General features: G+C 46.3%; 1 protein-coding gene across 1 annotated transcript in view; it reads right to left on the reverse strand.

The window, feature by feature from the left end:
* ATM (ATM serine/threonine kinase) overlaps window positions 1-23,733 on the reverse strand; it is a 286,540-nt gene that overhangs the window by 55,820 nt on the left and 206,987 nt on the right. Inside the window, exons 47-48 of the mRNA XM_073582995.1 lie at window positions 11,483-11,650; window positions 6,831-6,950 (exon numbers count right to left, since the gene is read on the reverse strand). Coding sequence (XP_073439096.1) covers window positions 6,831-6,950; window positions 11,483-11,650 — 288 coding nt within the window. The remainder of the gene's footprint in view (window positions 1-6,830; window positions 6,951-11,482; window positions 11,651-23,733) is intronic.

Raw genomic sequence — 23,733 nt, forward strand, 5'->3', positions numbered from 1 at the left:
AGTCCCTGGGTGGGAAGCAGTGGACGAATATTGTGCTGACAGTCCCCTAGACTTGGGGTACTGCCGCCTGCAGGACCCGTCTACCCAGGCTCGCATCCGCTGAGGACTGGGTATGCACTCTGTAGTGTTTTGTAAATGTGTGCAGGCTAGTCCAAGTGGCTGCCTTACACACTTGATGTGCTGAGGCTTGATGCCGAATGGCCCAAGAGGCCCCTACCGCCCGCGTAGAGTGTGCCGTGATACCGGCCGGAAGGGGAGAATTGTTGAGGCGGTAAGTCTCTTGAATGGTGGACTTGATCCACCTAGCAAGGGTGGCTTTGGAAGCCGGTAGGCCCTTGCGAACGCCTTCTGGAAGAAGGAAAAGTGAATCAGACTTCCGGAAGGGATTAGTCCTAGACACGTAAATACGCAATGCCCTGACAAGGTCAAGCGTATGCAGAGCCTTCTCTACCCTATGAACGGGAGCTGGGCAAAGAGACGGTAGTGATATTTCCTCATTGAGGTGGAAGCTGGACACGACCTTCGGAAGGAAGGATGGTACTGTACGGAGAACCACCTTGTCCTGATGAAAAACCAGGAAGGGTTGACTGCAGGAAAGAGCTGAAAGTTCAGACACCCTGCGTAGCGAGGTGATTGCCACCAGGAAAACCACTTTCTGTGATAGAAAGCGGAGTGAGACCACCCTAAGGGGTTCAAAAGGAGGTGACTGTAGTGCTGTCAAGACCAGGTTGAGGTCCCACGTCTCCAACGGACGTTTGTAGGGGGAAACCAATCGGGAAACCGATTGGAGAAAAGTCTTGGAGAAAAGTCTTCACTTGCGGCTTGTTAGCAATACGCCTCTGAAAGAGCACTGAAAGCGCTGACACCTGGCTCTTCAGCGAGCCCAGGGATAGCCCGGCGTCCAGGCCTGACTGAAGGAACCCGAGGACCTTTGGAAGAGAATAGGGAAGTGGAATCTGCCCACGAGAGTCGCACCATGTGAAGAAAACCTTCCAGGTACGATAGTAAATCCTGGCTGAAGTTGGCTTTCGAGCCCTGATCATGGTTTTAACAACGTCCGGTGAAAAACCTGCTTGGGTCAAAACCCAGGTCTCAATGGCCACGCTGTCAAATTGAGAGCCCCTGAGTTCTGGTGGAAGAACGGGCCTTGTGACAGGAGGTCGGGACGTGTGGGGAGACGCCAGGGAGTGTCTGCTGTGAGTTGCACGACGTCGTCGTACCATGTACGCCTGGGACAGTCTGGAGCGATCAGAATGGTGGGAACACCCTCTTGTTTGATCTTCCTCAGGACTCTGGAGATCAGGGGGAGGGGTGGAAAAATGTACAGAAGCTGGAACTGGGTCCAGTCCTGAACCAGGGCATCTGCTCCGAGCGATCGCGAATCACGCGTCCTGGCCATGAAATTGGGAACCTTGGCATTGAGATGGGATGCCATCAGATCCACGTCCGGGGTCCCCCAACGATGACAGATCTGACCGAAGACTTCGGGATGGAGAGACCATTCCCCCGAGTCCATTCCTTGTCGGCTGAGATAGTCGGCTTCCCAGTTGTCCACACCCGGAATGTGGACCGCGGAGAGTACCGACCTTGCAGCCTCCGCCCATTGTAGGATACGCGTTACTTCGGTCAACGCCTGGATGCTGCGGGTGCCGCCTTGATGGTTCACGTATGCCACTGCCGTGGCATTGTCCGACTGTACTCTGATATGAGAGTCTGCCAGCAAGTGATGGAAGGCTTTCAATGCCAGGAAGATGGCCCGAATTTCCAGGATGTTGATGGGCATGGTCGATTCCCTTGGTGACCACCTGCCTTGCGCTCTGTGATGTAGGTGCACCGCGCCCCAACCCATAAGGCTTGCGTTGGTGGTCAAAACCTTCCATTGACCGGAGAGAAAGGATTTTCCCCTTGCAAGCGAGGTTGGCTTGAGCCACCAGTGCAGGGACCTCCTGGTGTTTGCTGATAACCAGAACTCCCTGTCGAGGGAGAACGGATTCCTGTCCCAGGACTTGAGGATGGCCAGTTGAAGGGGTCTGAGGTGAAACTGGGCAAATGGTACCGCCTCCATTGCTGCTGCCATCCTGCCAAGTACTCTCATGGCATACCGGAGAGATCTGGGGGACTTGCGGAGGAGTGTGTGAACTCCCAGACGGAGAGCCAGTGCCTTGTCCCTGGGGAGGATCACCAGACCCTTGGAGGTGTCGAATAGCATCCCCAGGAAGGTCAGAGACTGACTCGGGGTAGTCGAGGACTTACGTAAATTGACTAACCATCCCAGGCGCGTCAGAGTGTCGATCGTGATCGAGACGTTGACCTCGCAGTCCTTGAGGGTTGGGGCCTTGATGAGAAGGTCGTCCAGGTATGGAACGACTACTATGCCTCTGGAGTGCAGAACATCCATGGTAGCAGCCATGACCTTTGTAAATGTTCTGGGAGCCGTGGCCAGACCGAACGGGGGGGCCACAAACTGGTAATGGTCTTGGTTGATTGCGAATCTGAGAAACCTCTGATGGGCGGGAGCAATCGGTATATGCAGGTATGCGTCCTGTATGTCTATGGAGGCAAGATATTCTCCTTTTTCCATAGACGCAACGATTGACCGGAGGGATTCCATGCGGAAGTGACGAACTCGAACGTACTTGTTGAGTTGCTTGAGGTCTAGTATGGGTCGGACGCTGCCTCCCTTCTTGGGCACCACGAACAGGTTGGAGTAGAACCCTCTGAAGTGCTCTTCTGCTGGGACTGGCACTATGACTCCTGCTCGCAGGAGGGAAGAAACCGCTTGACGGAAGGCCTGAGCTTTGAGCGGGGATTTGGAGGGACAGAGGGGAAAAACCTGTGCGGTGGGCTGGTAGTAAACTCGATTTTGTATCCTGAAGACACTATTTCCTTGACCCACTTGTCTTCTGTAATAGGCAGCCAGACCTGCTGAAAGAGTAGCAGTCGACCGCCTACAAGTGGGGTGTTTCCAGAGGGCATGAGTCAGGACAAGGGAAAAGTCTGAGGTTTTCCTCCTTTAGGTTTTGCCTGGCTTGCCTTTGACTGCCAGTTCCTGTCCGGCCTCTGTGCCACACGTTTGTTGTCCCTGCGGGGGGAACGATTACGGTTTTGTGCTGGGCGTGAGACGGACCAGCCCGAAGAATTACGAAAGGATCGGAAACGAGATTGATTACGCCTTTTAAACGTGCGTTTTGGTCTTAGTTGAGGGAGGGAAGTACTTTTGCCCCCGGTAGCATTGGATATCATTGTATCCAGCTTTTCACCGAAAAGACGGCCACTGAAGTACGGGAGATTTGTTAGGGACTTTTTTGAGGCCGCATCCGCTTTCCATTCTCTTAGCCAGAGAATACGCCGGATTGTAATGGCGTTTGATGCTATTCCCGCTATTCCTCTTGCAGAGTCCAATGCTGCAAGGACCATGTAATCTGCCACCACTGCAATTTGCACCGCCTGGTCCGCCAGCTGACGATTTGAAGCTTGAAGGCCCTTTTGCAATAGAGCAGCCCAAGCCATGATGGCCTTGGCTGCCCAAACTGAAGCAAATGCGGGAGCCAAAGAGGCACCTGCCGCTTCAAAGATTGAACGAGCCATGCGTTCGACTTGTCTGTCTGCCGTGTCCTTGAGGGTTGAACTGTCCGGCAGCAAGAGAAGCGTTTGTGCTGCCAGCCTAGAGACTGGAGGGTCCACTTCAGGCGGATCTGTCCAATCCTTGGTGTCTTTCTGTGGAAAGGGGTATTTTGCTTCCAAATACTTGCGATTGGCGAATTTTTTCTCAGGCTGCGAAAAATGCTTAGAAAGGATTTTTTGAAATTCCGGGTGATTAGGGAAGACCTTCGATGGTTTCTGAACACTTTCAAAGGAAATCTTGTGTTCTGGTGCTTCCGGGGTTGGATCTGAAATGTCCAGCACCCGAAGGATGGAAGAGACAATATCCTCAACTATCGCAGTATTGCTAGGGGGACAAGGGAGCAAAGCGTTCTCTGTTTCGTTATCTGAATTGGAGTCACATATGCCCTCTGAGTCCTGCGCATCGCTAAGGAGCTCCCTAGCGGGCGAACAAGAGCGGAGGTTTCCCGTGGTCTGGGATCGTAGTGGAGATCCGCATTGTCCTTCTCTATCAGGGGACGGCCTCGGTGACCTGGAGCCACTGTGTCTCTCCCTGGAGGGGGAAGACCTATTGCTATGTGAGGACGCAGCTGAACGCGACCTGTGGGTCCGCTTACGCCTCGAACTGTCGGAAGCGCCCTGATCATGAGACCGGACGTCCCTTTGCTGGGTAACGTTCATAGCCGAGACATGACCCTGCAGAGCCTGTAGTAATGTGGAGGTCAGGTTATCTATAGACTGTGTCATAGACTGCGACATCTGAGTCGCCCATTCCGGCGCAGTAGCGGTCGCAGAAGCGTTGGTAGGGACTTCTTGGGGTTCTGATCCTGTTTTTTGGGTGCAGTCCCGGCAGTGCGGGTACGTGCTGCCGCTGGGGAGAGTGGCCTTGCAGGCTGTGCAGACTGCATAAAAGCAGTCTTGCCTGGTTCTTTTCCTTGAGCCCGACATAGTACCTAGGCTGATTAGTGGAGGCCCTACAGGGGTATCTACGCAGAGGAAAGGAGGAGAGCGCTATATGGTATAGCAATTCATAGCTGAGTACCAAGGACCCAGCTGTGATCTTACCCCACCGGTGCTCCCCCTTAGGTCCAGCGCTGATAAATCCCACGTCCTGTGCCCCCCGGAGACTGCTGTGCTGCGTTCTTCCAGGTGCAGCAAGATGGCCACCGGATTCTGAGGTGGAGAGGGAAGGGGGCGGAGAGCTGGAAAAGGGCGCGCTGGGCCATGTAAAAGCGCTCCCCTCCTGCCTCGATCCACCCCTTCTATGACACTGCAGTGTCATTTTCGTCATCTGGGGGGGCGGGCCGGGGGGCGGGAATGGGGCGGCGACTTCGGCTAGGCCGAAGCCGCGGCCTAAATTTGAGGTCTCCTGCCCAGCAGGGCTCCAGGACGGCGCGGAAGTCCGCGGGGGGGGGCGGATTTAAACCAGACCCCCCCAGAATGAAAGGAGGGCTGGTGGTGGGGCCTTATATGTGACTGGGGCCCTGTGGAGGGTCCCTTGTGGCGCCAGTGCTGCAGAGACCGGGACGCAGGGAGCCCGGTCTCTGATAAGTGCCGTGCCTCGCTGCACCTCCCCCGGTCCCAAAAGGAGCCCACAGGTGGACTGGGGTCCCTGGTGCCTGGTACAGGCCCTACCTGCGGTGTCTCAACCTAATGCCCCCAGAGGGGGATTAGGGAGGGTGCTGCTGTCACCGTCAGGGGGCTTCATCGTCGCCTCAACCTCGACCCAGAGCCGGACGGAACTGAGGAAGGAGGGGGTCTCGACCTCGAACCAGTACCCGAGGGACTGGTGAGGAAGCGACATGGGGAATAGCCACCTCGACCTCAACCGGGTACCCCTAATAGGGGACCGAGGAGAGAGCCATGCCGGGAATCTCGCTGGAGACCCTCTTTTCTTCATCTGTAGTCCTTTGGAAAAAAATCCAGGAAAAAGACGGAGTGTAAAAAAAAAACTTAGGTGTGCCTCCTGCGACACTAAGCAAAAACTGGAGAAGGCTGACGCCGTCCAGGGGTGTATACTGCAGAGGAGGAGCCAAAGTTAATCTTTTTCAGATTATGCATAGTGTAGCATAGTGGACAGCAGCATAACACCCACGGTTCTGTGTCCCCCAATAAGGCGACAGAGTAAATGCAATCATACATATGTTGCAGTTTGTGTCAAAAGATTAAACATGCCACCTTTTACTCATCATTTTTAATTCCTGCAGCCTTGCAGCGCTGGAGTCCTGGGTTCAAATCCCACCAAGGACAACATCTGCAAGGAGTTTGTATGTTCTCCACGTGTTTGCGTGCGTTTCCTCTGGGTTCTCCGGTTTCCTCCCACACTCCAAAGACATACTGATGGGGCTCACAATCTAAAATCCCTATCAGGGACAGCGATGATAATGTGTGCAAACTCTAGAGCGCTGCGGAATATGTTAGCGCTTTATAAAAATATAGATTATTATTATTTCTGTCTTATAAATAGCATAATATATTGAATCATTTTGGGTATTTCCAGCAATGAATTTCTAAGTTTGTATAAAAACTTTGGCACAAATGCAATGATTGATGACTCTCAGAGAACATTTAACAGTCTGTACCTCTGGTCAATTTTTGAGCTGAAAATTTCTATAGCATGTGGATTCCATCTATTGAAATCTCATCCATTTTACTTCTTTTTACTTCTGCTATGAATTTTTCATCCCAAAATCAGCAGCAAATCTGGCATGTGTGATTATACCCTAATATTGCTATGCCTCTCAGGAAACGCTGGGGATTATAGTATTTCAATTAGGTCTCATAAACACATCCTTTTCTCTCATACAAGCGCCATCTGTGTTTTTGACGGCTAGCGCTCGTACCTATGACTGTCTATGGGGCTGTTCACATGTCCAATTTTTTTCTACGGATCTAACGGTCCTTGTAAAATTGTAGAGACATGTCTGATATCAATTAGAGTGTAGGATAAAATTTGTCAATGCAAATCTATAGGTCTGTGAAAAATATCAGGACTGCACTCAGATGCCATCTGTGTGTGCTGTCTGATAGTAACATAGTTATTAAGGTTGAAGGAAGACTTTAAGTCCATCTAGTTCAACCTATATCCTATCCTAACTTGCCCTAACATGTAGAAGATGGACCATTTTTCCCCCTCCCATCAAACAAAAACTGATGAAACGCTGACTATTTCCTCAAACATCAAAATAACGGATTTCTCACGGAGGCCTTACTCAAGCAAATCCTACCTTCTCCAGATAATTCTGCATAATGATTGTGGGACTCTCCAGACAAGTTTCTGCCAACCAGTTCCCACATAACCTCAAGCATTCAACATAAATCAGCTGAAGACTGGGATCATTCTCAACCTTGAAATAATAATAAAAAAAAACAAAATTAAAATCATACACACATAGGAAAAATAGTCAACCCTAAAGCTTAAAGACAGTAATAAACACCAGAACTGTACTTTTAATTATTAAGTACAACTTGAAAAGTTACCCATTTTACAAACAGGGAAGATGTATATCTTTGTACCGTGTTAGCCAGTAGATAGAAAAATATTCAGGATTGAGAAGGTAAAAGCCATTAAAAGGTATCAACTACTGAGGACTCTCAATCCTGAATATTTTTCCATTTTACAAAAATATCTAAAAATATGTTAAATCCGTTTTAGCTTTTTTTTTTTATTATGGTATAATACTGACTAAGCTAAAGGGTGTACACAACAAGATGTTAAAGGAATTGTCTGGTCAAATAATATTATTAGGTCATTAATATCAGATCCTGGGGGGGTCTGATACCCGTTATCCCCATCAATCAGTTGTTATTTGCTCTGGCTATAAACACTGAATGGAACTGCATTGCAGAGGTCAATTCACCGTATAGCAGCTACTGCAGAGTGCTGCTGAATATGAGCAGTTCTTCAGTACCAAGCAGCAGCCACTACACATTACTTACTTTAGACCACAAGTAACAGCTGATTTCGGGGGTGCTGAGTATCAAGCCCCCAAATTCTGATATTGATGACCTGTCCCAGGTATAGATACTCTATATAAGGTGCCTGAACAACCCCTTTATTTAACCCCTTTCTGACATCTGACGTACTATCCAGTCCATGGGACCCGGGCCCCTATGCCCATGGACGGGATAGTACGTCATAGCGATCAGCGGCGCTCACGTGGTGAGCGCCGCTGATCGCAGCCAGTTGTCAGCTGATTATCACAGCTGACACCCGGCACTATGTGTCAGGGGCGGTCACGGACCGCCCACGACACGTTAACCCCTGGCACACTGAGATCAAACACAATCGCACTGTACCGGGGGTTAAAGGGAAGCATCGTCAGGGAGGGGGCTCCCTTCGTGCTTCCCTGAGCCCCCCACAGCAGCGCAATGTGCAGCGCTGCTGCGGGGGCCTCCTTCCCTGCATGTCCCCAGATCCAAAATGGCGGCGGGGACCTTCGGGGGCCTGCAGGAAGCCGGCTTCCTCATGCGATCTGTCACATGACAGTTACGTCCCCCCTGGGACATTATAATAAAGTTAAAAAAAAAAAAATAAAAATCGCTAAATAATTTTAAAAAATTCCCTAATAAATTCATTTTTTGGAAATAAAAAAACCCCAAAACAATAAAAGTACACATATTTGGTATTGCCGCGTCCGTAACGACCCGCCCTATAAAACTCTCTCATTAGTTAACCCCTTTAGCGAACCCCTTAAAAAATAAAAATAAAAAACAAAGCAAAAAATAATGCTTTATTATCATACCGCCAAACAAAAAGTGCAATAACGCGCAATCAAAAACAGGGATATAAATATCCATGGTACTGCTGAAAACGTTATCTTGTTCCGCAAAAAACGCGCCGCCATACAGCGTCATCAGTGAAAAAATAAAAAAGTTATAGCTTGCAGAATAAAGCGATGCAAAAATAATTATTTTTTATATGAAATTGTTTTTATTGCATAAAAGCACCAAAACATAAAAAAAAGACATAAATGAGGTATCGCTGTAATCGTACTGACCCGAAGAATAAAACCGCTTTATCAATTTTACCACATGCGGAACGGTGTAAACTCACCGCCCAAATGCTGGTTATTGTTCATTCTGCGTCCCAAAAATCGGAATAAAAAGTGATCAAAACATGTCACATGCGCGAAAATGGTACCAATAAAAATGTCAACTCGTCCCGCAAAAAATAAGACCTCACATGACTCGGTGGGTCAAAATATGGAAAAATTATAGCTCTCAAAATGTGGTGATGCAAAAACTATTTTTACAATAAAAAAACGTCTTTTAGCGTGTGACAGCTGCCAAACATAAAAACCGCCATAAATAGTAAATCAAACCCCCCCGTTATCACCCCCTTAGATAGGGAAAAATAATAAAATTAAAAAAATATGATTTTTTTATTTTCACGTCCGGGCGTTATAAACTTCTGTGAAGCACTGGGGGGTTCAACGTGCTCACCACACACCTAGATAAGTTCCTTGGGGGGTCTAGTTTCCAACATGGGGTCACTTGTGGGGGGGTTTCCACTGTTTAGGTACATCAGGGGCTCTCCAAAGGCAACATGACACCCGCAGACCATTCCATCAAAGTCTGCATTCCAAAACGTCACTACTTCCCATCCGAGCCCCGACGTGTGCCCATACAGTAGTTTTCTCCCACATATGAGGTATCAGCGTACTCAGGACAAATTGTACAACTTTTGGGGTCCAATTTCTCCTGTTACCCTTGGGAAAATAAAAAAATTGGGGACTAAAAGATGATGTTTGTGGAAAAATATGATTTTTTTATTTTCACGCCAGGGCGTTATAAACTTCTGTGAAGCCTTTGGGGGTTCAAAGTGCTCACAACACATCTAGATAAGTTCCTTGGGGGTCTAGTTTCCAAAATGGTGGCATTTGTGGGAGGTCTAGACTGTTTTGGCACATCAGGGGCTTTCCAAACGCGACATGGTGTCCGATCTCAATTCCAGCCAAAAAAGTCAAATGGCGCTGCTTGCCTTCCGAGCTCTGCCATGCGCCCAAATAGTCGTTTACCCCCACATATGGGGTATCAGCGTACTCAGGACAAATTGCACAATAACTTTTATGGTCCTGATACCCTTGGGAAAATAAAAATTGGGGGTGAAAAGATCATTTTTGTGGAAAAAATATGATTTTTTAATTGTACGGCTGTACGTTATAAACTTCTGTGAAGCCCTTGTGGGTTCAAAGTTCTCACCACATATCTAGATAAGTTCCTTAGGGGTCTAGTTTCCAAAACTGGGTCACTTGTGGGAGGTTTCCACTGTTTAGGCACATCAGGGGCTCTCCAAACGTGACATGGCGTCCGATCTGAATTCCAGCCAATTTTGCATTGAAAAAGTCAAACGGCGCTCCTTCCCTTCTGAGCTCTGCCATGCGCTGAAACAGTGGTTCCCCCCCACATTTCAGGTATCAGCGTACTCAGGAGAAATTGCACAATAAATTTTGCCATCCAATTTCTCCTGTTACCCTTGGTAAAATAAAAAAAAATTGGACCTGAAGTAATTTTTTTGTGAAAAAAAGTTAATGTTCATTTTTTTTTAAACATTCAAAAAATTCCTGTGAAGCACCTGAAGGGTTAATAAACCTCTTGAATGTGGTTTTGAGCACCATGAGGGATGCAGTTTTTAGAATGGTGTCACTTTTGGGTATTTTCTATCATATAGACCCCTCAAAGTGACTTCAAATGTGATGTGGTCCGTAAAAATAAAATGGTGTTGTAAAAATGAGAAATCGCTGGTTATCTTTTAACCCTTATAACTTCCTAACAAAAAAAAATTTTGGTTCCAAAATTGTGCTGATGCAAAGTAAACATATGTGAAATGTTACTTATTAAGTTTATCGTGTGCCATATCTCTGTGATTTAAGGGCATAAAAATTCAAAGTTGGAAAATTGCAAAATTTTCAAAATTTTCGCCAAATTTCCATTTTTTTCACAAATAAACGCAAGTTATCTGAATGAAATTTTACCACTAACATGAAGTACAATATGTCACGAGAAAACAATGTCAGAATCACCAGGATCCATCACCGGGATCCATGGAAGCGTTTCAGAGTTATTACCTCATAAAGGGACAGTGGTCAGAATTGTAAAAATTGGCCCAGTCATGAACGTGCAAACCACCCTTGGGGGTAAAGGGGTTAAACACTTTTCTTGCCATCCTTGTAACAAGGTTCTATCTTAATTCTTTTTTTCATAAATCATTAGTAGATGTAAATGTATAGGACACTGGTAGTTTGTTTTTAGATGAACAAACAGAAATCTTTGACTTCACCATATAAATTGGTCTAGGTTTATACATTAACAGAACGAAAAGATGCAAGGAAGGGAGGCAAAAATACAAAACATGCAGCTGACGTTGCAAGTTTTATTTGTATCAGGTACGCTTTAAACCAAAAAGGAGATGAAACTGACAAAATGATCTCTAAGGCTATGTATTGTTCACACAGTTTTTTTTTTCCAGCGGAAACTCTCCAAAATGTTCCTCCAAAAATGCTTCTAAAACATTTCCTTTTTAATTCCCTGAGAAATCAACCATACTGTTTCTATGAGGAGTTGTTTTAACTTTTTCTTTTTTTTTTCTAAAAAGGTTTTGAAAAACAAAAAGTTTTGAAATTAAAATAAAGTGTATGTGACTTTTTTTAAATTGATCTTAATAAAATCAGCTCTAAACTAAGTACTGTCAGATCAAAAGGCTGGAAAAAAAGTCTCTTCCAAAAACTCTTTCACACCAATTCGGGAAAATAAAAAAGTCCTCCTAAAAAGTATAATCTTCTGACGCTGGTTGTACTCAAACAACTAATTTTTGAACACCTAAAAAAAAAACTGTACGTGAACATAATCAAGAAGATCATGGTACTACATCACCAACCTCAAAACTATTGACTTCCAATTTGTCCACCATTTGTCGGAGTAGTCCTAATGCCAGGCTTTGCTCCTTTTTAGCCCAAAAGACTTGCGCTTCTTCAAGTTGCCATTGGGATACAAGGAACTGCGCAGAATTATGCTGTTTTATCTGGAACATGGCCTTTTCTGGCAGCTGTAAGATAAGACATAACCAAATAAAAAAAGTCAGTAGATTTTTTCATAAGCTTTACTCGAGATTTTTTCTTGCTACCCATGATAAAAAAATGAGAGATGTCGCCATATTGCTGCATAATTCCTTCTCATTCATACAGGAGGGTTTGGTCGTGGACACAGAGGGTAGATATATAATCCTTTGGGGCACGGTCCAGGAGAGGCGAACCTGTCTTGTGAATTGTTATGCACCCCCGACATTTCAAATGAAAACAATTAAATCTATTTCAAGATCTTTAAGGTCCACATCCTATGACACTATCATATGGGGGGGGGGCGATTTTAACCTGACTATAAACCCAACCCTTGAAAGCTCTAATAAGGTGAGGCCTGACATGTCAAGGAGGGAAAAAACTATCTTTGATGGTATCTTGCAAGCTCATCATCTGGTTGATACATGGAGAAAGTCTCATGGACAGACCAGAGGTTATACCTATTTTTCTAGAGCTTTCCATTCATACTCCAGGATTGACTGGATTCTAACTAACTCAGAAAACATACCGTCATTGATGTATTCCAGACATGTCCCCTCCTCTTGGTCCGACCATGACAGTGTACTCTCTATATTTAAATTAAGCGTGGCAACTGCACGTCTGTATACGTGGAGACTGAATGAATCTTTGCTTTCTGATCCTCAAACGCGAATAATGGTCGACCAAGAGCTCAATGCTTTCTTCCACTCTAATATCACCCCTGATACCTCTATGGGTAATATATGGATGGCTCATAAAAAATATATCACTGGTGTACTCATTAGGTTAGCATCCCAAAAAAAGAGGAATCATCTTAAGGAGCAATTGACTCTCGAGAATGAACTTTACAAATTAGAAACCGCCAATCAGTCACACCACTCTCTATACTTAACTAAGTGAATCTATGACTTAAAACTTCAGCTAAACACTTTGCTAACGACTTGTACGTAAAGAGCAATCAGGTGGATGCAAGCGGCATTCTATCGGTTCTCTAATAAAATGGACCGAATGCTTGCTCGAAAATTAAAACAGAAAGAGCGATTAAACTCTATTTTCTCTATAAAAGATGAACAATCCCAAACTACTTTTAACCCGAACAAAATTTACAAAATATTCCAAACTTATTAACAAAAACTATACACTGATAGCACGAATTTTTCATTGCCCAAATTGGATGATTTTCTAGCTAATGTACCACTACCTTCCCTAACGCCAGCTTACGCTGATACATTACATTCCCCTATCAGTGAAGAGGAAATCACATCTACTATAAACCATCTTAAAACTGGGAAGGCTCCGGGCCCCGATGGGCTGACCGCATTATATTATAAAAAAATTTCAAATATTTTATTAAAGCATATACAAACATACTGCAATAATATGCTAACTGGCCAAACAATGCCGCCGGAATTCTATACAGCGCATATCACTGTAATCCCAAAACAAGGGAGAGACCCATTGCTCACAAAAAATTACAGGCCAATATCCCTTTTGAACGTAGATCTTAAGATTTTCTCCTCCATAATAGCCAATAGAATTAATAAATGCCTACCTAGTCTTATTCACAAAGATCAGGTTGGATTCATCCCAACCAGACAAGCCCCGGAAAATATTCGTAAAAACCTAAACCTTATACATAACGTCAACAAACGTAAAACCCCCTTATCCTTGCTAGCTTTAGATATAGAGAAAGCTTTTGACACTGTTACTTGGTCATATATGTTTAATATCTTGCACAAAATGGGGGTTTCACAACAATTAATCGACTCACTTAAACTTCTATACAATACTCTGGGTGCCTATTTAAAATTACCCTCGACCACTCCAGAACCAATAATTATCGGCAGAGGAACCAGGCAAGGGTGCCCCCTATCTCCAGCCCTATTCGCTCTAGTGATGGAACCACTAGCGCAGAAGATCCGTTTACACCCCGATATCACAGGCCAAACTATAGGTAGACATGAATACAAGGTCAGTCTGTTTGCCGACGACCTACTTCTGACCATGACAAATCCCCATATATCCCTGCCGAATCTCTTAAATACACTTAATTCTTTTGAGGAAATCTCAGGCTTAAAGGTCAATATCGATAAATCAAAGATTATGTTTCTGAACACTCCTCCTGCCGAACAAGCTTCAATAGTAGAGAACTTTCACTTCCGACATACAAAGCATTACATTACATATCTAGGAATTAACCTTACTTTATCTAAGTCCACGCTATTTAAATATAATTACGCTCCCCTCCTCCAAACACTAACGCAATCTTTGCCAAAATGGTCATCCCCATCTCTTTCCTTTTTGGGAAGGGTGCACTCGGTTAAAATGATTACCTTGCCTTAATTTCTATATCTGTTCAGATCCTTGCCTATTTCAATACCCCTAATGACATTCAAAATGATACACTCACATATACTACGTTTTGTTTGGAACAATAAAAAGCCCCGTATTTCCCAGCAAATTCTGCTTAGACACAAAAGACAGGGAGGAGTCTCGCTACCAAATTTACTCTTTATTATAGGGTGGCTCAGATCGCCCAGCTGGCAGGGGTAAATGCGCAACAACGCACACCTATCTGGCCGCAAATAGAAAATTCTCAAATAGCACCTTACTCCTTAGAGAGCCTAATTTGGGCCACGGGGCCTTTACCGAAAGATTTGGCTTTACATTCGCCATATACCTTTCAGTCCCTGCAAATCTGGAGAGCGAATAGGTTCCAATTTGCGTTACAATCTCATCCCTCTCCCCTCCTGAACCTGTTTAATAATCCCATGCTCCCACCAGGAGTTACATCCCGAAACCACGTATGGTGGCAGCAGAATAAGCTAACTAGGCTACAAAATTTAACTACCCACTTCAAACTAATGTCAAAACAAGAGTTAATCGCAAAATATCAAGTCCCGAGGTCTGAGACTTTCCGACTTGAACAAATTTTTCATTTCCTGCAAAACCTAACGGTTGGCTCCTCAAACGTACAACCTACAACATACGAACTAAAATGTCTATATGACCCCCTTGGCAATAGCCTTATATCCCATCTTTATTCTATATTTAACAAACCCAGAGATGGCCTGAAATTGAAGACTATGGAGCAGTGGGAGGCAGACCTACGAATCTCCCTCACACCTCAAAGGTGGTTCAGATGTTATGAAAATATAATGAGGGGCAGAAATCAAGTTTCACTTACTGAGACTTCTCTTAAATTTTTTTTAGAATACACTATGTACCTAGCTTCCTGCACAATATTTATCATTCGGTCCCTGGCAACTGTTTTAGAGGGTGCACTGACAATGGAGATACTCTCCATATTTGGTGGACATGTCCGATAGTGAAGTCTCTGTGGAAAGATGTAGTAAAATTAATTGATACTATCTTGGGTAGGAAACTACTTCTGTCACCGTCGGTTCTTCTGCTGGGGGACAGACTAATCAATGCTAACAATAGGACTTGCTGTCTCGTTAACGTTATTGCTATGGCAACAAGAAATCATATAGCCAGCACATGGAAATAGGGATTTTTGTGTACTCACCATAAAATCCTTTTCTCCGAGCCAATCATTGGGGGACACAGAGACCGTGGGTGTTATGCTGCTGGCCACTAGGACACTAAGTAAATCAGAAAAAAGTTAGCTTCTCCCCTGCAGTATACACCCTCTCTCTGGCTGGGATTCTCCAGTTTGGTGAAAAAGCAGTAGGAGCATAAACAGTTAACAGTAACAATATCAACGCTTAAGAATGCTACAGTGAGCCAATAGGCTAAAAAGGGTGGGTGCTGTGTCCCCCAATGATTGGCTCGGAGAAAAGGATTTTACGATGAGTACACAAAAATCCCTATTTCTCCTATGCCTCATTGGGGGACACAGAGACCGTGGGACGTCCTAAACCAGTCCCTGGGTGGGGAGCATACATATGCTAATACCCCATGTACCAATGAGTGAACACCGTGGTACTGCCGATTGCAGGCAGCGTCTGCCGAGAGCTGCATCCGCAGAAGCCTGAGAATGAGTTAGGCAATGTTTGTAAAGGTACGCAAGCTGGACAAGTCGCAGCCTTGCGGAGAGGCACGAGAATGAATTTGGTAACCTTTTGTAGAAGTATGCAGACTGGACGAAGTCGCAGCCTTGCAGACCTGTTCTGCCGAGGCCTGGTGCCGAAAGATCGAAGAGGCGCTCACTGACCGGGTAGAGCGCGCCTTAATCCCCGCTGGGACAGGCGCGTTCCTGACACGGTAGGATACCTGAATCGCCAAGCGAATCAACCTGGCTAGACCCTTCCTATGCCCGTCTGGAAGTATGAACAGGACATCTGACTTGTGAAAAGGAGCCATCCGCGAGATGTACAGTCTCAGCGCCCTAACCACATCCAGGGTATGGAGGGCCTTCTCAATGCGATGGACTGGCGCCGGAACAAAGGGAAGGCAAAACAATTTCCCCGTTGAGATGGCAAGAGGAGAGGACCTTGTCTAGGAAGGACGGGAACATCCTGAGAACTACCTTTTCCTGATGAAAATTCAGAAACGGAGAACGGCAGGAAAGGGCTGCTAATTCCGAAACTCGTCTGATTGACGTAGTTGCCACTAGAGAGACCACCTTCCAAGAGAGGACGGTCAGTGACACGTCCTGCAGCAGTTCGAAAAGGAACCTACTGAAAGGCCCCGAGAACCGGGTTAAGGCCCCATGAGTCAAACGGTCTTCTATAAGGAGACGCCACATGGGAAACTCCCTGAATGAACGTCTTGAGCTGAAGCTTGGTGGCAATTTGTGTTGGAAAAGCACTGACAAGGCCGAAATTTTGCCGTTGAGCAAGCTAAGCGCAAGGCCTGACATTAATCCGGATTGAAGGATTTCCAATATGGTCAGAATGGAAAATACCGGAGGTGATCGACCATGAACCTTGCGCCACAAAAAAAGGAAGATTGTCTAGGTGCGGTGATAGATGCGTATGGACACAGGCTTCCTGGTACTAATCATGGTGGAAATCACGTTGTGAGGGAAACCAGCCTGAGCTAAAAACCAGGATTCAACGGCCACGCCGTCAAAGACAGGACCCCGGAGTTCTGGTGGTAAATCAGACCCTGCGATAGTAGATCCATATGATATGAAAGTCGCCAGGAGACGTCGACTACTAGTTGTATTAGTTCTGCATACCATGTTCGGCGCGGCCAGTCTGGCGCGACTAGGATCACTGGCACTACCTCCGCTCTGATCCTCTTGATGACCCTCGGAAACAAGGGAAGAAGGGGGAGAAGATGTACAGGAGCTGAACCGGAGCTATGGCAGAACTAGAGCGTCCGCTCCGATGGCGCAGGGATCGCGCAATCGGAAAATGAACCGAGGAACCTTGTTGTTTAGTCTTGAGGCCATGAGATCCACATCCGGAGTCCTCCAATGAAGACAAATCTGCTGAAAGAGTTCCGGATGAAGAGACCACCTCCCCGAGGCAATGCCTTGGTGATCGAGAAAATCTATCTTCCAATTTTCCAAGCCCAGGATGTGGCTTGCTGAGATGGGCGAATGGTTGGTCTCGGGCCTATGGAAGATGAAACTCACTTCGTGCATGGCCATCCTGCCCCGAAAACCTCCCTGACGGTTGATATACGCTACAGACATGGAGTTGTCGGATTGAGACCTGATGGGGAGACCTGCGAAGAGATGGTGGAAACTCCTTAGAGCTAATCAAAGTTAATGGGGAGACTTGACTCTCGGGTTGACCAATGACCTTGTGCCGTGAGGTGACGAGGGACTGCACCCCAACTGAGGAGACTTGTGTCGGAGGTTACTACCAACCATCTTACTGTGGGTAAAGACCTCCCTTGATTCAGGGAGGACCTCGGTGTCTACTCTCTGAGGGCTTGCCTGTCCCGCAGGGACGGAGGAATCCGACGGTTTAGGGAGAACGGGTTCTCGTCCCAAGCTAACAGCAATGCATGTTGTAAGGGGCGGAGGTGGAACTGTGCAAATGGAACTGCTTCCATCGCTGCCACCATCCTTCCGAGAACTCTCATGCTGAAACGAATGGAGAGAGAAACTGGTCGAGAAAGAGGCCTCTCTGCTTGTTGTAAGGCTTGGGTCTCTCCTGGAGGGAGAGTGGGGAATCGGCGGGAAGTGTGAGCCGGTCCTGGGAGAGACTTTTCGCAGTCTATCTTCCGCCCTAGGCGGGAAAGAGTATTTACTGTTATCCACAGATTCCTTGCAGACTGGAAGGGACGGACCCTTGATGAGCAGGTCGTCCAGATACGGTAACAGTACCACTCCCCGAGGGTGAAGAATGGGCATGACAGCCGCCATGACCTTGGTAAAGACCCTGGGAGCGGTGGCGAGTCTGAAGGGCAAGGCCACGAACTGGAAGTGTTTCTCGTGAGTTGCAAAACGCATGAACTACTGGAGGGACGGGCAGATCGGAATGTGAAGGCAAGCGTTCTTGACGTCGATGGATGCTAGGAACTGTCCCTTTTCCATGGAAGCAACAACTGATCGGAGAGTTTCCATTTGGAATCGCCGTACCGTGACAAGGTGATTAACAATTGAGATCCAGAGATGGGTCTCATGGACCCGTCCTCTTTTAGAACCACAAAAGAATAAAAATCTCCTGAACCCTTCGTGAAGGGGGACCGGAATGATGACCCAAACCCTTAGAAGAGCCGGAGGAGCCCGAAGAAAGGCTCGTCTCTCTCTTGGAGGAAGAGGAAAGGAAAACTCAAGTTGGAGGGGGGGAAGAAATTGTATAAACTGTGTTCCAAATTATTATGCAAAAAGAGTTTAGGAGTGATAAGGTTAGAATTTTTTTGTTTGTCATTTTATACTGATTGATGGTGATGTGTGTCAGGGCTCTTTATATCACTGAAAGCAATTGCAGATACCTCTGCAAATTAGTTTGGCAGGTGTGTCCAAATTAAGGCAAGACTAGTTAAGAAGGCTGTTCCACATTATTAAGCAGCCTACATTTTTTGCCAAAATGGGAAAGAAAAAGGATGTGTCGGCTGCTGAGAAGCAACAAATTGTGGAGTATTTAGGTCAAGGCATGACTACAATCAACATTGCCAAGACACTTCATCGTGATCATCGCACAATCAAGAAGTATGTAGCTGATTCCCAGCACACACGTGTGCGTGCTGATAAGGAAAAATTGAGGACTCTTTCCAACAGGCAATTGCGTCAGGTTAAAAGAGCAGCTGCAAAAATGCCTTGTCATAGCAGCAGACAAGTTTTTGAAGCTGCTGGTGCCTCCAACGTCTCCCGAACAACAAGATGCAGGGTCCTTCAGAGGTTTGCAGCTGTGCATAAGCCATCCTGTCGACCACCTCTATCCACTGCACACAAGCAGAAATGGCTCCAGTGGGTCAAACGATACATGAAGACTGACTTCCAAACTGTTTTGTTCACCGATGAGTGCCGTGCAACGCTCGATGGTCCAGATGGATGGAGTGGAGGATGGCTGGTTGATGGACACCCCATGAAAACACGGCTAAGGCGCCAAAAAGGAGGAGGTGGAGTAATGTTTTTGGCTGGAATCATGGGGAGAGAGATTGTCGGCCCCTTTAGGATCCCTGAAGGGGTAAATCTATGTGGAGTTTCTAAAACAGCACTTCCTGCCATGGTTCAAGAGGAAGAACCGTGCTTTCCGCAGCAAGATCATTTTCATGCATGATAATGCACCGTCTCATGCTGCAAATAACACATCTGCATCTCTGGCTGCTATGGGCATAAAAGAGGACAAACTTATGGTGTGGCCACCATCTTCCCCTGACCTCAACCCCATTGAGAACCTCTGGGGCATCATCAAAAGGAGTGTCTATGATGGCGGGAGGCAGTTCACATCTAAGCAACAGCTCTGAGAGGGTATTCTGTCCACATGCAAAACAATTGAAGCACAAACCATCCAAAAACTGACAAATTCAATGGACGAGAGAGTTCAGAAGCTTCTTTCAAACAAGGGGTCCTATATGCAAATGTAACATCACCTAGAATAAGTTTTGACTTGAAAACTGTATGATTTCATTTTGTAATAAGCTGATAATGCTTATAATTTCACAATTGACCATTTTTTTGTTCAAAATAAAAATAAAAAGGTTGAAAACTCTGCTGTGCATAATAATTTGGAACATACATTTTGAGTGTTTCTTATTTTTAAAAATATACTGTTTTCATAGGCAGTTTGTTCAAAAACATTGCAATTATACTAGAATATTAGATGACTGGAAAATAACAATGACTGCAATTCATATAGGTAATTTAGAGAAAATATGAGGAAATATTTTTTGCATAATAATTTGGAACACAGTGTATTATATCCGAAGAACACCAGCTTCCTGACCCATTTGTCGTCATTAGGTAGATCTATGAGATCTGGCTCCCCTAGATCCAGAAGCCCTATGCCTGTGCTTCCAAGAACGGTTAGATCTGTATGAGATCTGGGAGCCTCTGTCTCCGCGAGGGGACAGACCTGATCCGAAAGAGAAGGTAGAGGAGGACCAACTGGAATTGTGAGAAAATCGAAACACGTCGGCTGTTGGGAGCGAAAACGGCCGAACAGCCCTTTGTTGAGGAAGAAATTCACTTGTCTTCTCCCCCGGTAGTATCAGAAATGAGCTGGTCCAGTCTCTCTCCAAAAAGAAGACCCGCTTGAAAAGGGGAGAGAAGTCAACAATCTTTTAGATGTGGCATCCGCCCACCAGCCGCAGAGCCCTTGGGCTCATCTAATGGAGATCGCATTAGCGGCAGTATGAGCCGCACAATTGTCGGCCTAAAAAGAAGCGTCTACTACAAAGTTCGCTGCGTGAATCATCTGGCTGGCGACAGAGGTTGTCTCCGGAGGAAGATTGGTGCCCATTGAAGGCAGTAATCAGGACTTCTGCCCAAGCGGCCATGCCTTAGTGACCTAGTGACATGCCTTTCAACAGTGTTTACACAAGAAAATCCCATGATGGATAACATGATCAGGGATAAAAATTCTCTGTTAAATGTCACCTGCTTAACCCAGCAGGAAGTACAGCGGCGTCTAAAAATCACTAAAATTGACAAATCCCCGGGCCCGGATGGGATTCACCCCCGAGTACTGCAGGAATTAAGCACAGTCATAGATAGACCATTATTTTTAATCTTTAAAGATTCCATAATAACAGGGTCTGTACCACAGGACTGGCGTATAGCAAATGTGGTGCCAATATTAAAAAAGGGGACAAAAACTGAACTTGGAAATTATAGGCCAGTAAGTTTAACTTCAACTGTGGGTAAAATCCTGGAGGGTTTTCTAAGAGATACTATACTGGAGTATCTGGAGAAGAATAACCTCATGACCCAATATCAACATGGGTTTACAAGGGACCGTTCCTGTCAGACTAATCTGATAAGCTTTTATGAAGAGTTAAGTTCCGGACTGGACCAAGGGAATGCAGTGGACGTGGTGTACATGGACTTTTCAAAAGCTTTTGATACGGTGCCACACAAAAGGTTGATACATAAAATGAGAACAATGGGGATAGGGGAAAATATGTGTAGGTGGGTTAAGAGCTGGCTCAGGGATAGGAAACAAAGGGTGGTTATTAATGGAGCACACTCAGACTGGGTCACGGTTAGCAGTGGGGTACCACAGGGGTCAGTTTTGGGCCCGCTTCTTTTTAACATATTTATTAATGACCTTGTAGGGGGCATAGAGAGTAGAATTTCAATATTTGCAGATGACACTAAACTCTGCAGGGTAATCAATACAGAGGAGGACAATTTTATATTACAGGAGGATTTATGTAAACTAGAAGCTTGGGCTGATAAATGGCAAATGAGCTTTAATGGGGATAAATGTAAGGTCATGCAGTTGGGTAGAACGAACAAGATGTATAATTATGTGCTTAATTGTAAAACACTGGGCAAAACAGTCACTGAAAAAGACCTGGGTGTATGGGTGGACGACAAACTCACATTTAGCGGCCAGTGTCAGGCAGCTGCTGCAAAGGCAAATAAAATAAGGCATAGATGCTCATGAGGAGAACATAATTTTACCTCTATATAAGTCACTAGTGCGACCACACTTAGAATACTGTGTACAGTTCTGGTCTCCGGTGTATAAGAAAGACATAGCTGAACTGGAGCGGGTGCAGAGAAGAGCGACCAAGGTTATTAGGGAACTAGGGGGTCTGCAATACCAAGACAGGTTATTACATTTGGGGTTATTTAGTTTGGAGAATCGAAGGCTTAGGGGTGATCTTATTACAATGTATAAATATATGCGGGGACAATACCAAGAGCTTTCTAATGATCTTTTTACTCTTAGACCTGTAACGGGGACAAGGGGGCATCCTCTACGTCTGGAGGAAAGAAGGTTTAAGCATACTCACAGACGCGGATTCTCTACTGTAAGAGCAGTGAGACTATGGAACTCTCTGCCATATGATGTTGTAATGAGTGATTCCCTACTAAAATTTAAGAAGGGACTGGATGCCTTTCTTGAAAAGTATAATATTACAGGGTATATACACTAGTTTCTTTAATATTGCGTTGATCCAGGGAGCAAGTCTGATTGCCGTATGTGGAGTCAGGAAGGAATTTTTTTCCCCAATGTGAAGCTTACTGTTTGCCACATGGGGTTTTTTTGCCTTCCTCTGGATCAACATGTTAGGGCAAGTTAGGATAGGATATGGGTTGAACTAGATGGACTTAAAGTCTCCCTTCAACCTTAATAACTATGTTACTATGTAAACTGCAGCAAAAGTTGGAACAAACGCCGCTCCTGAAGCTTCCAAAAAATTGAACGGGCAAAGTAGTCAATTTGATGATCGGAGGGATTTCTGACTGAGGAACCCTCAGAAACAGATAGGAGCGTTGTGGAAGCAAGATGCGGTACAGGGGGGTCCACCGGAGGGATCTTTAAACGATCCTTCATTAGGTCTGGATCAAAAGGGTATTTAGCCAGAGTAAACTTTTGCCCAGTGAACCACTTATGGCTGATCCCTATGATACTGGACGGCTGGTAAATAACCAGCGCACACGCTTATCCCTGAATATTTTCCTCATTCAACCTCAGAATCCTGTTGACTGATTCTATAAGAGAATCAAGCGACTCTTAATCAGTTGGGGGATTCTGAGGGGCTGATGTGACATACAAAATCAGAGTTATGCTCGCTGCGAACCTCAGGAGAGGGCGAGCGAGAGACAGGAGTCGCTGATGCTAAGGCGCGAACGCGACTAGGGGACGCACCATGAGTCCGCTTTGGCAGACACAGTCCTCCCGGTGGGGGAATATAGCCTTGGTCAGAGGCTCCACCGACCGTGACAGGGCGCAGCCCACTCGGGGGTACCAGTCGCAGGAGGCCCGTCAGCAGCGGCTGCGAGGGGCGTTGGAGCGCAGGTCGGGGCGCGGTTCGGGCGCAGGCCGGGTTGCGGTCCGTGCATAACGGATTAACTTGAGCACTGGCGCTGTGGTAAGGCCGACTTGCAGGTAGTACACACGGTAGAAAAGCGCAGTGTGCTTCTTAGCGGCCCGTTTAGCCTCCTGTGAGTGAGGCATAGCGCTCCAGAAAGGGTTAACGGCAGAGTCTGACTGCAGCTGCAGGGAATGTGCCGGGAAGGGGTTAAGCTTTAATCTGAGGGCAGATGCAGCTTACCCACGGTCCTGTGTTATGTCCCCCGGGAGGAAAACAGTGGCCCTGTGGCGATACCCGGAATTCAGCTGCTCCTGAAAGGGTTAACTGCAGCAGAGGTAACAGACATGGCCCCCGAGATTAGAATTGCGCATTTTGTTTGGAATGAGAGGCGCCAAGAGGAGGGGGCGGTGATGATAGCGCGGGCGGCGCTATTCAAATTGCAGTCTAGTACGCCTGAAAAGCCGGGGACTAAATTTTTGGCCTCCCCGAGGTAAGCGCCGGGCGGGGGGGGGGGGGGGCCGCGACCGGTTCCAGTGTACCGCCGCTGACGCTAAGTCAGCGCTTCTCCCGGGGACAAGGACCCGACCCCATACCTCCACTCCTGTGCTCAGTCAGGTCGTCGCTGTCCAGGGTCTTTCAGTCTCATCCTCCAGGCGATGTAGCAGAGCTGGAGGAGGTTTTACAGGGGGCATTGCTCAATCGATCCACCCTCTGGGTA

The sequence above is a fragment of the Dendrobates tinctorius genome, unplaced genomic scaffold, assembly GCF_039654945.1.
Source record: "Dendrobates tinctorius isolate UK_male_01 unplaced genomic scaffold, ASM3965494v1 ptg000075l, whole genome shotgun sequence".
NCBI classification, from domain to species: domain Eukaryota; kingdom Metazoa; phylum Chordata; class Amphibia; order Anura; family Dendrobatidae; genus Dendrobates; species Dendrobates tinctorius.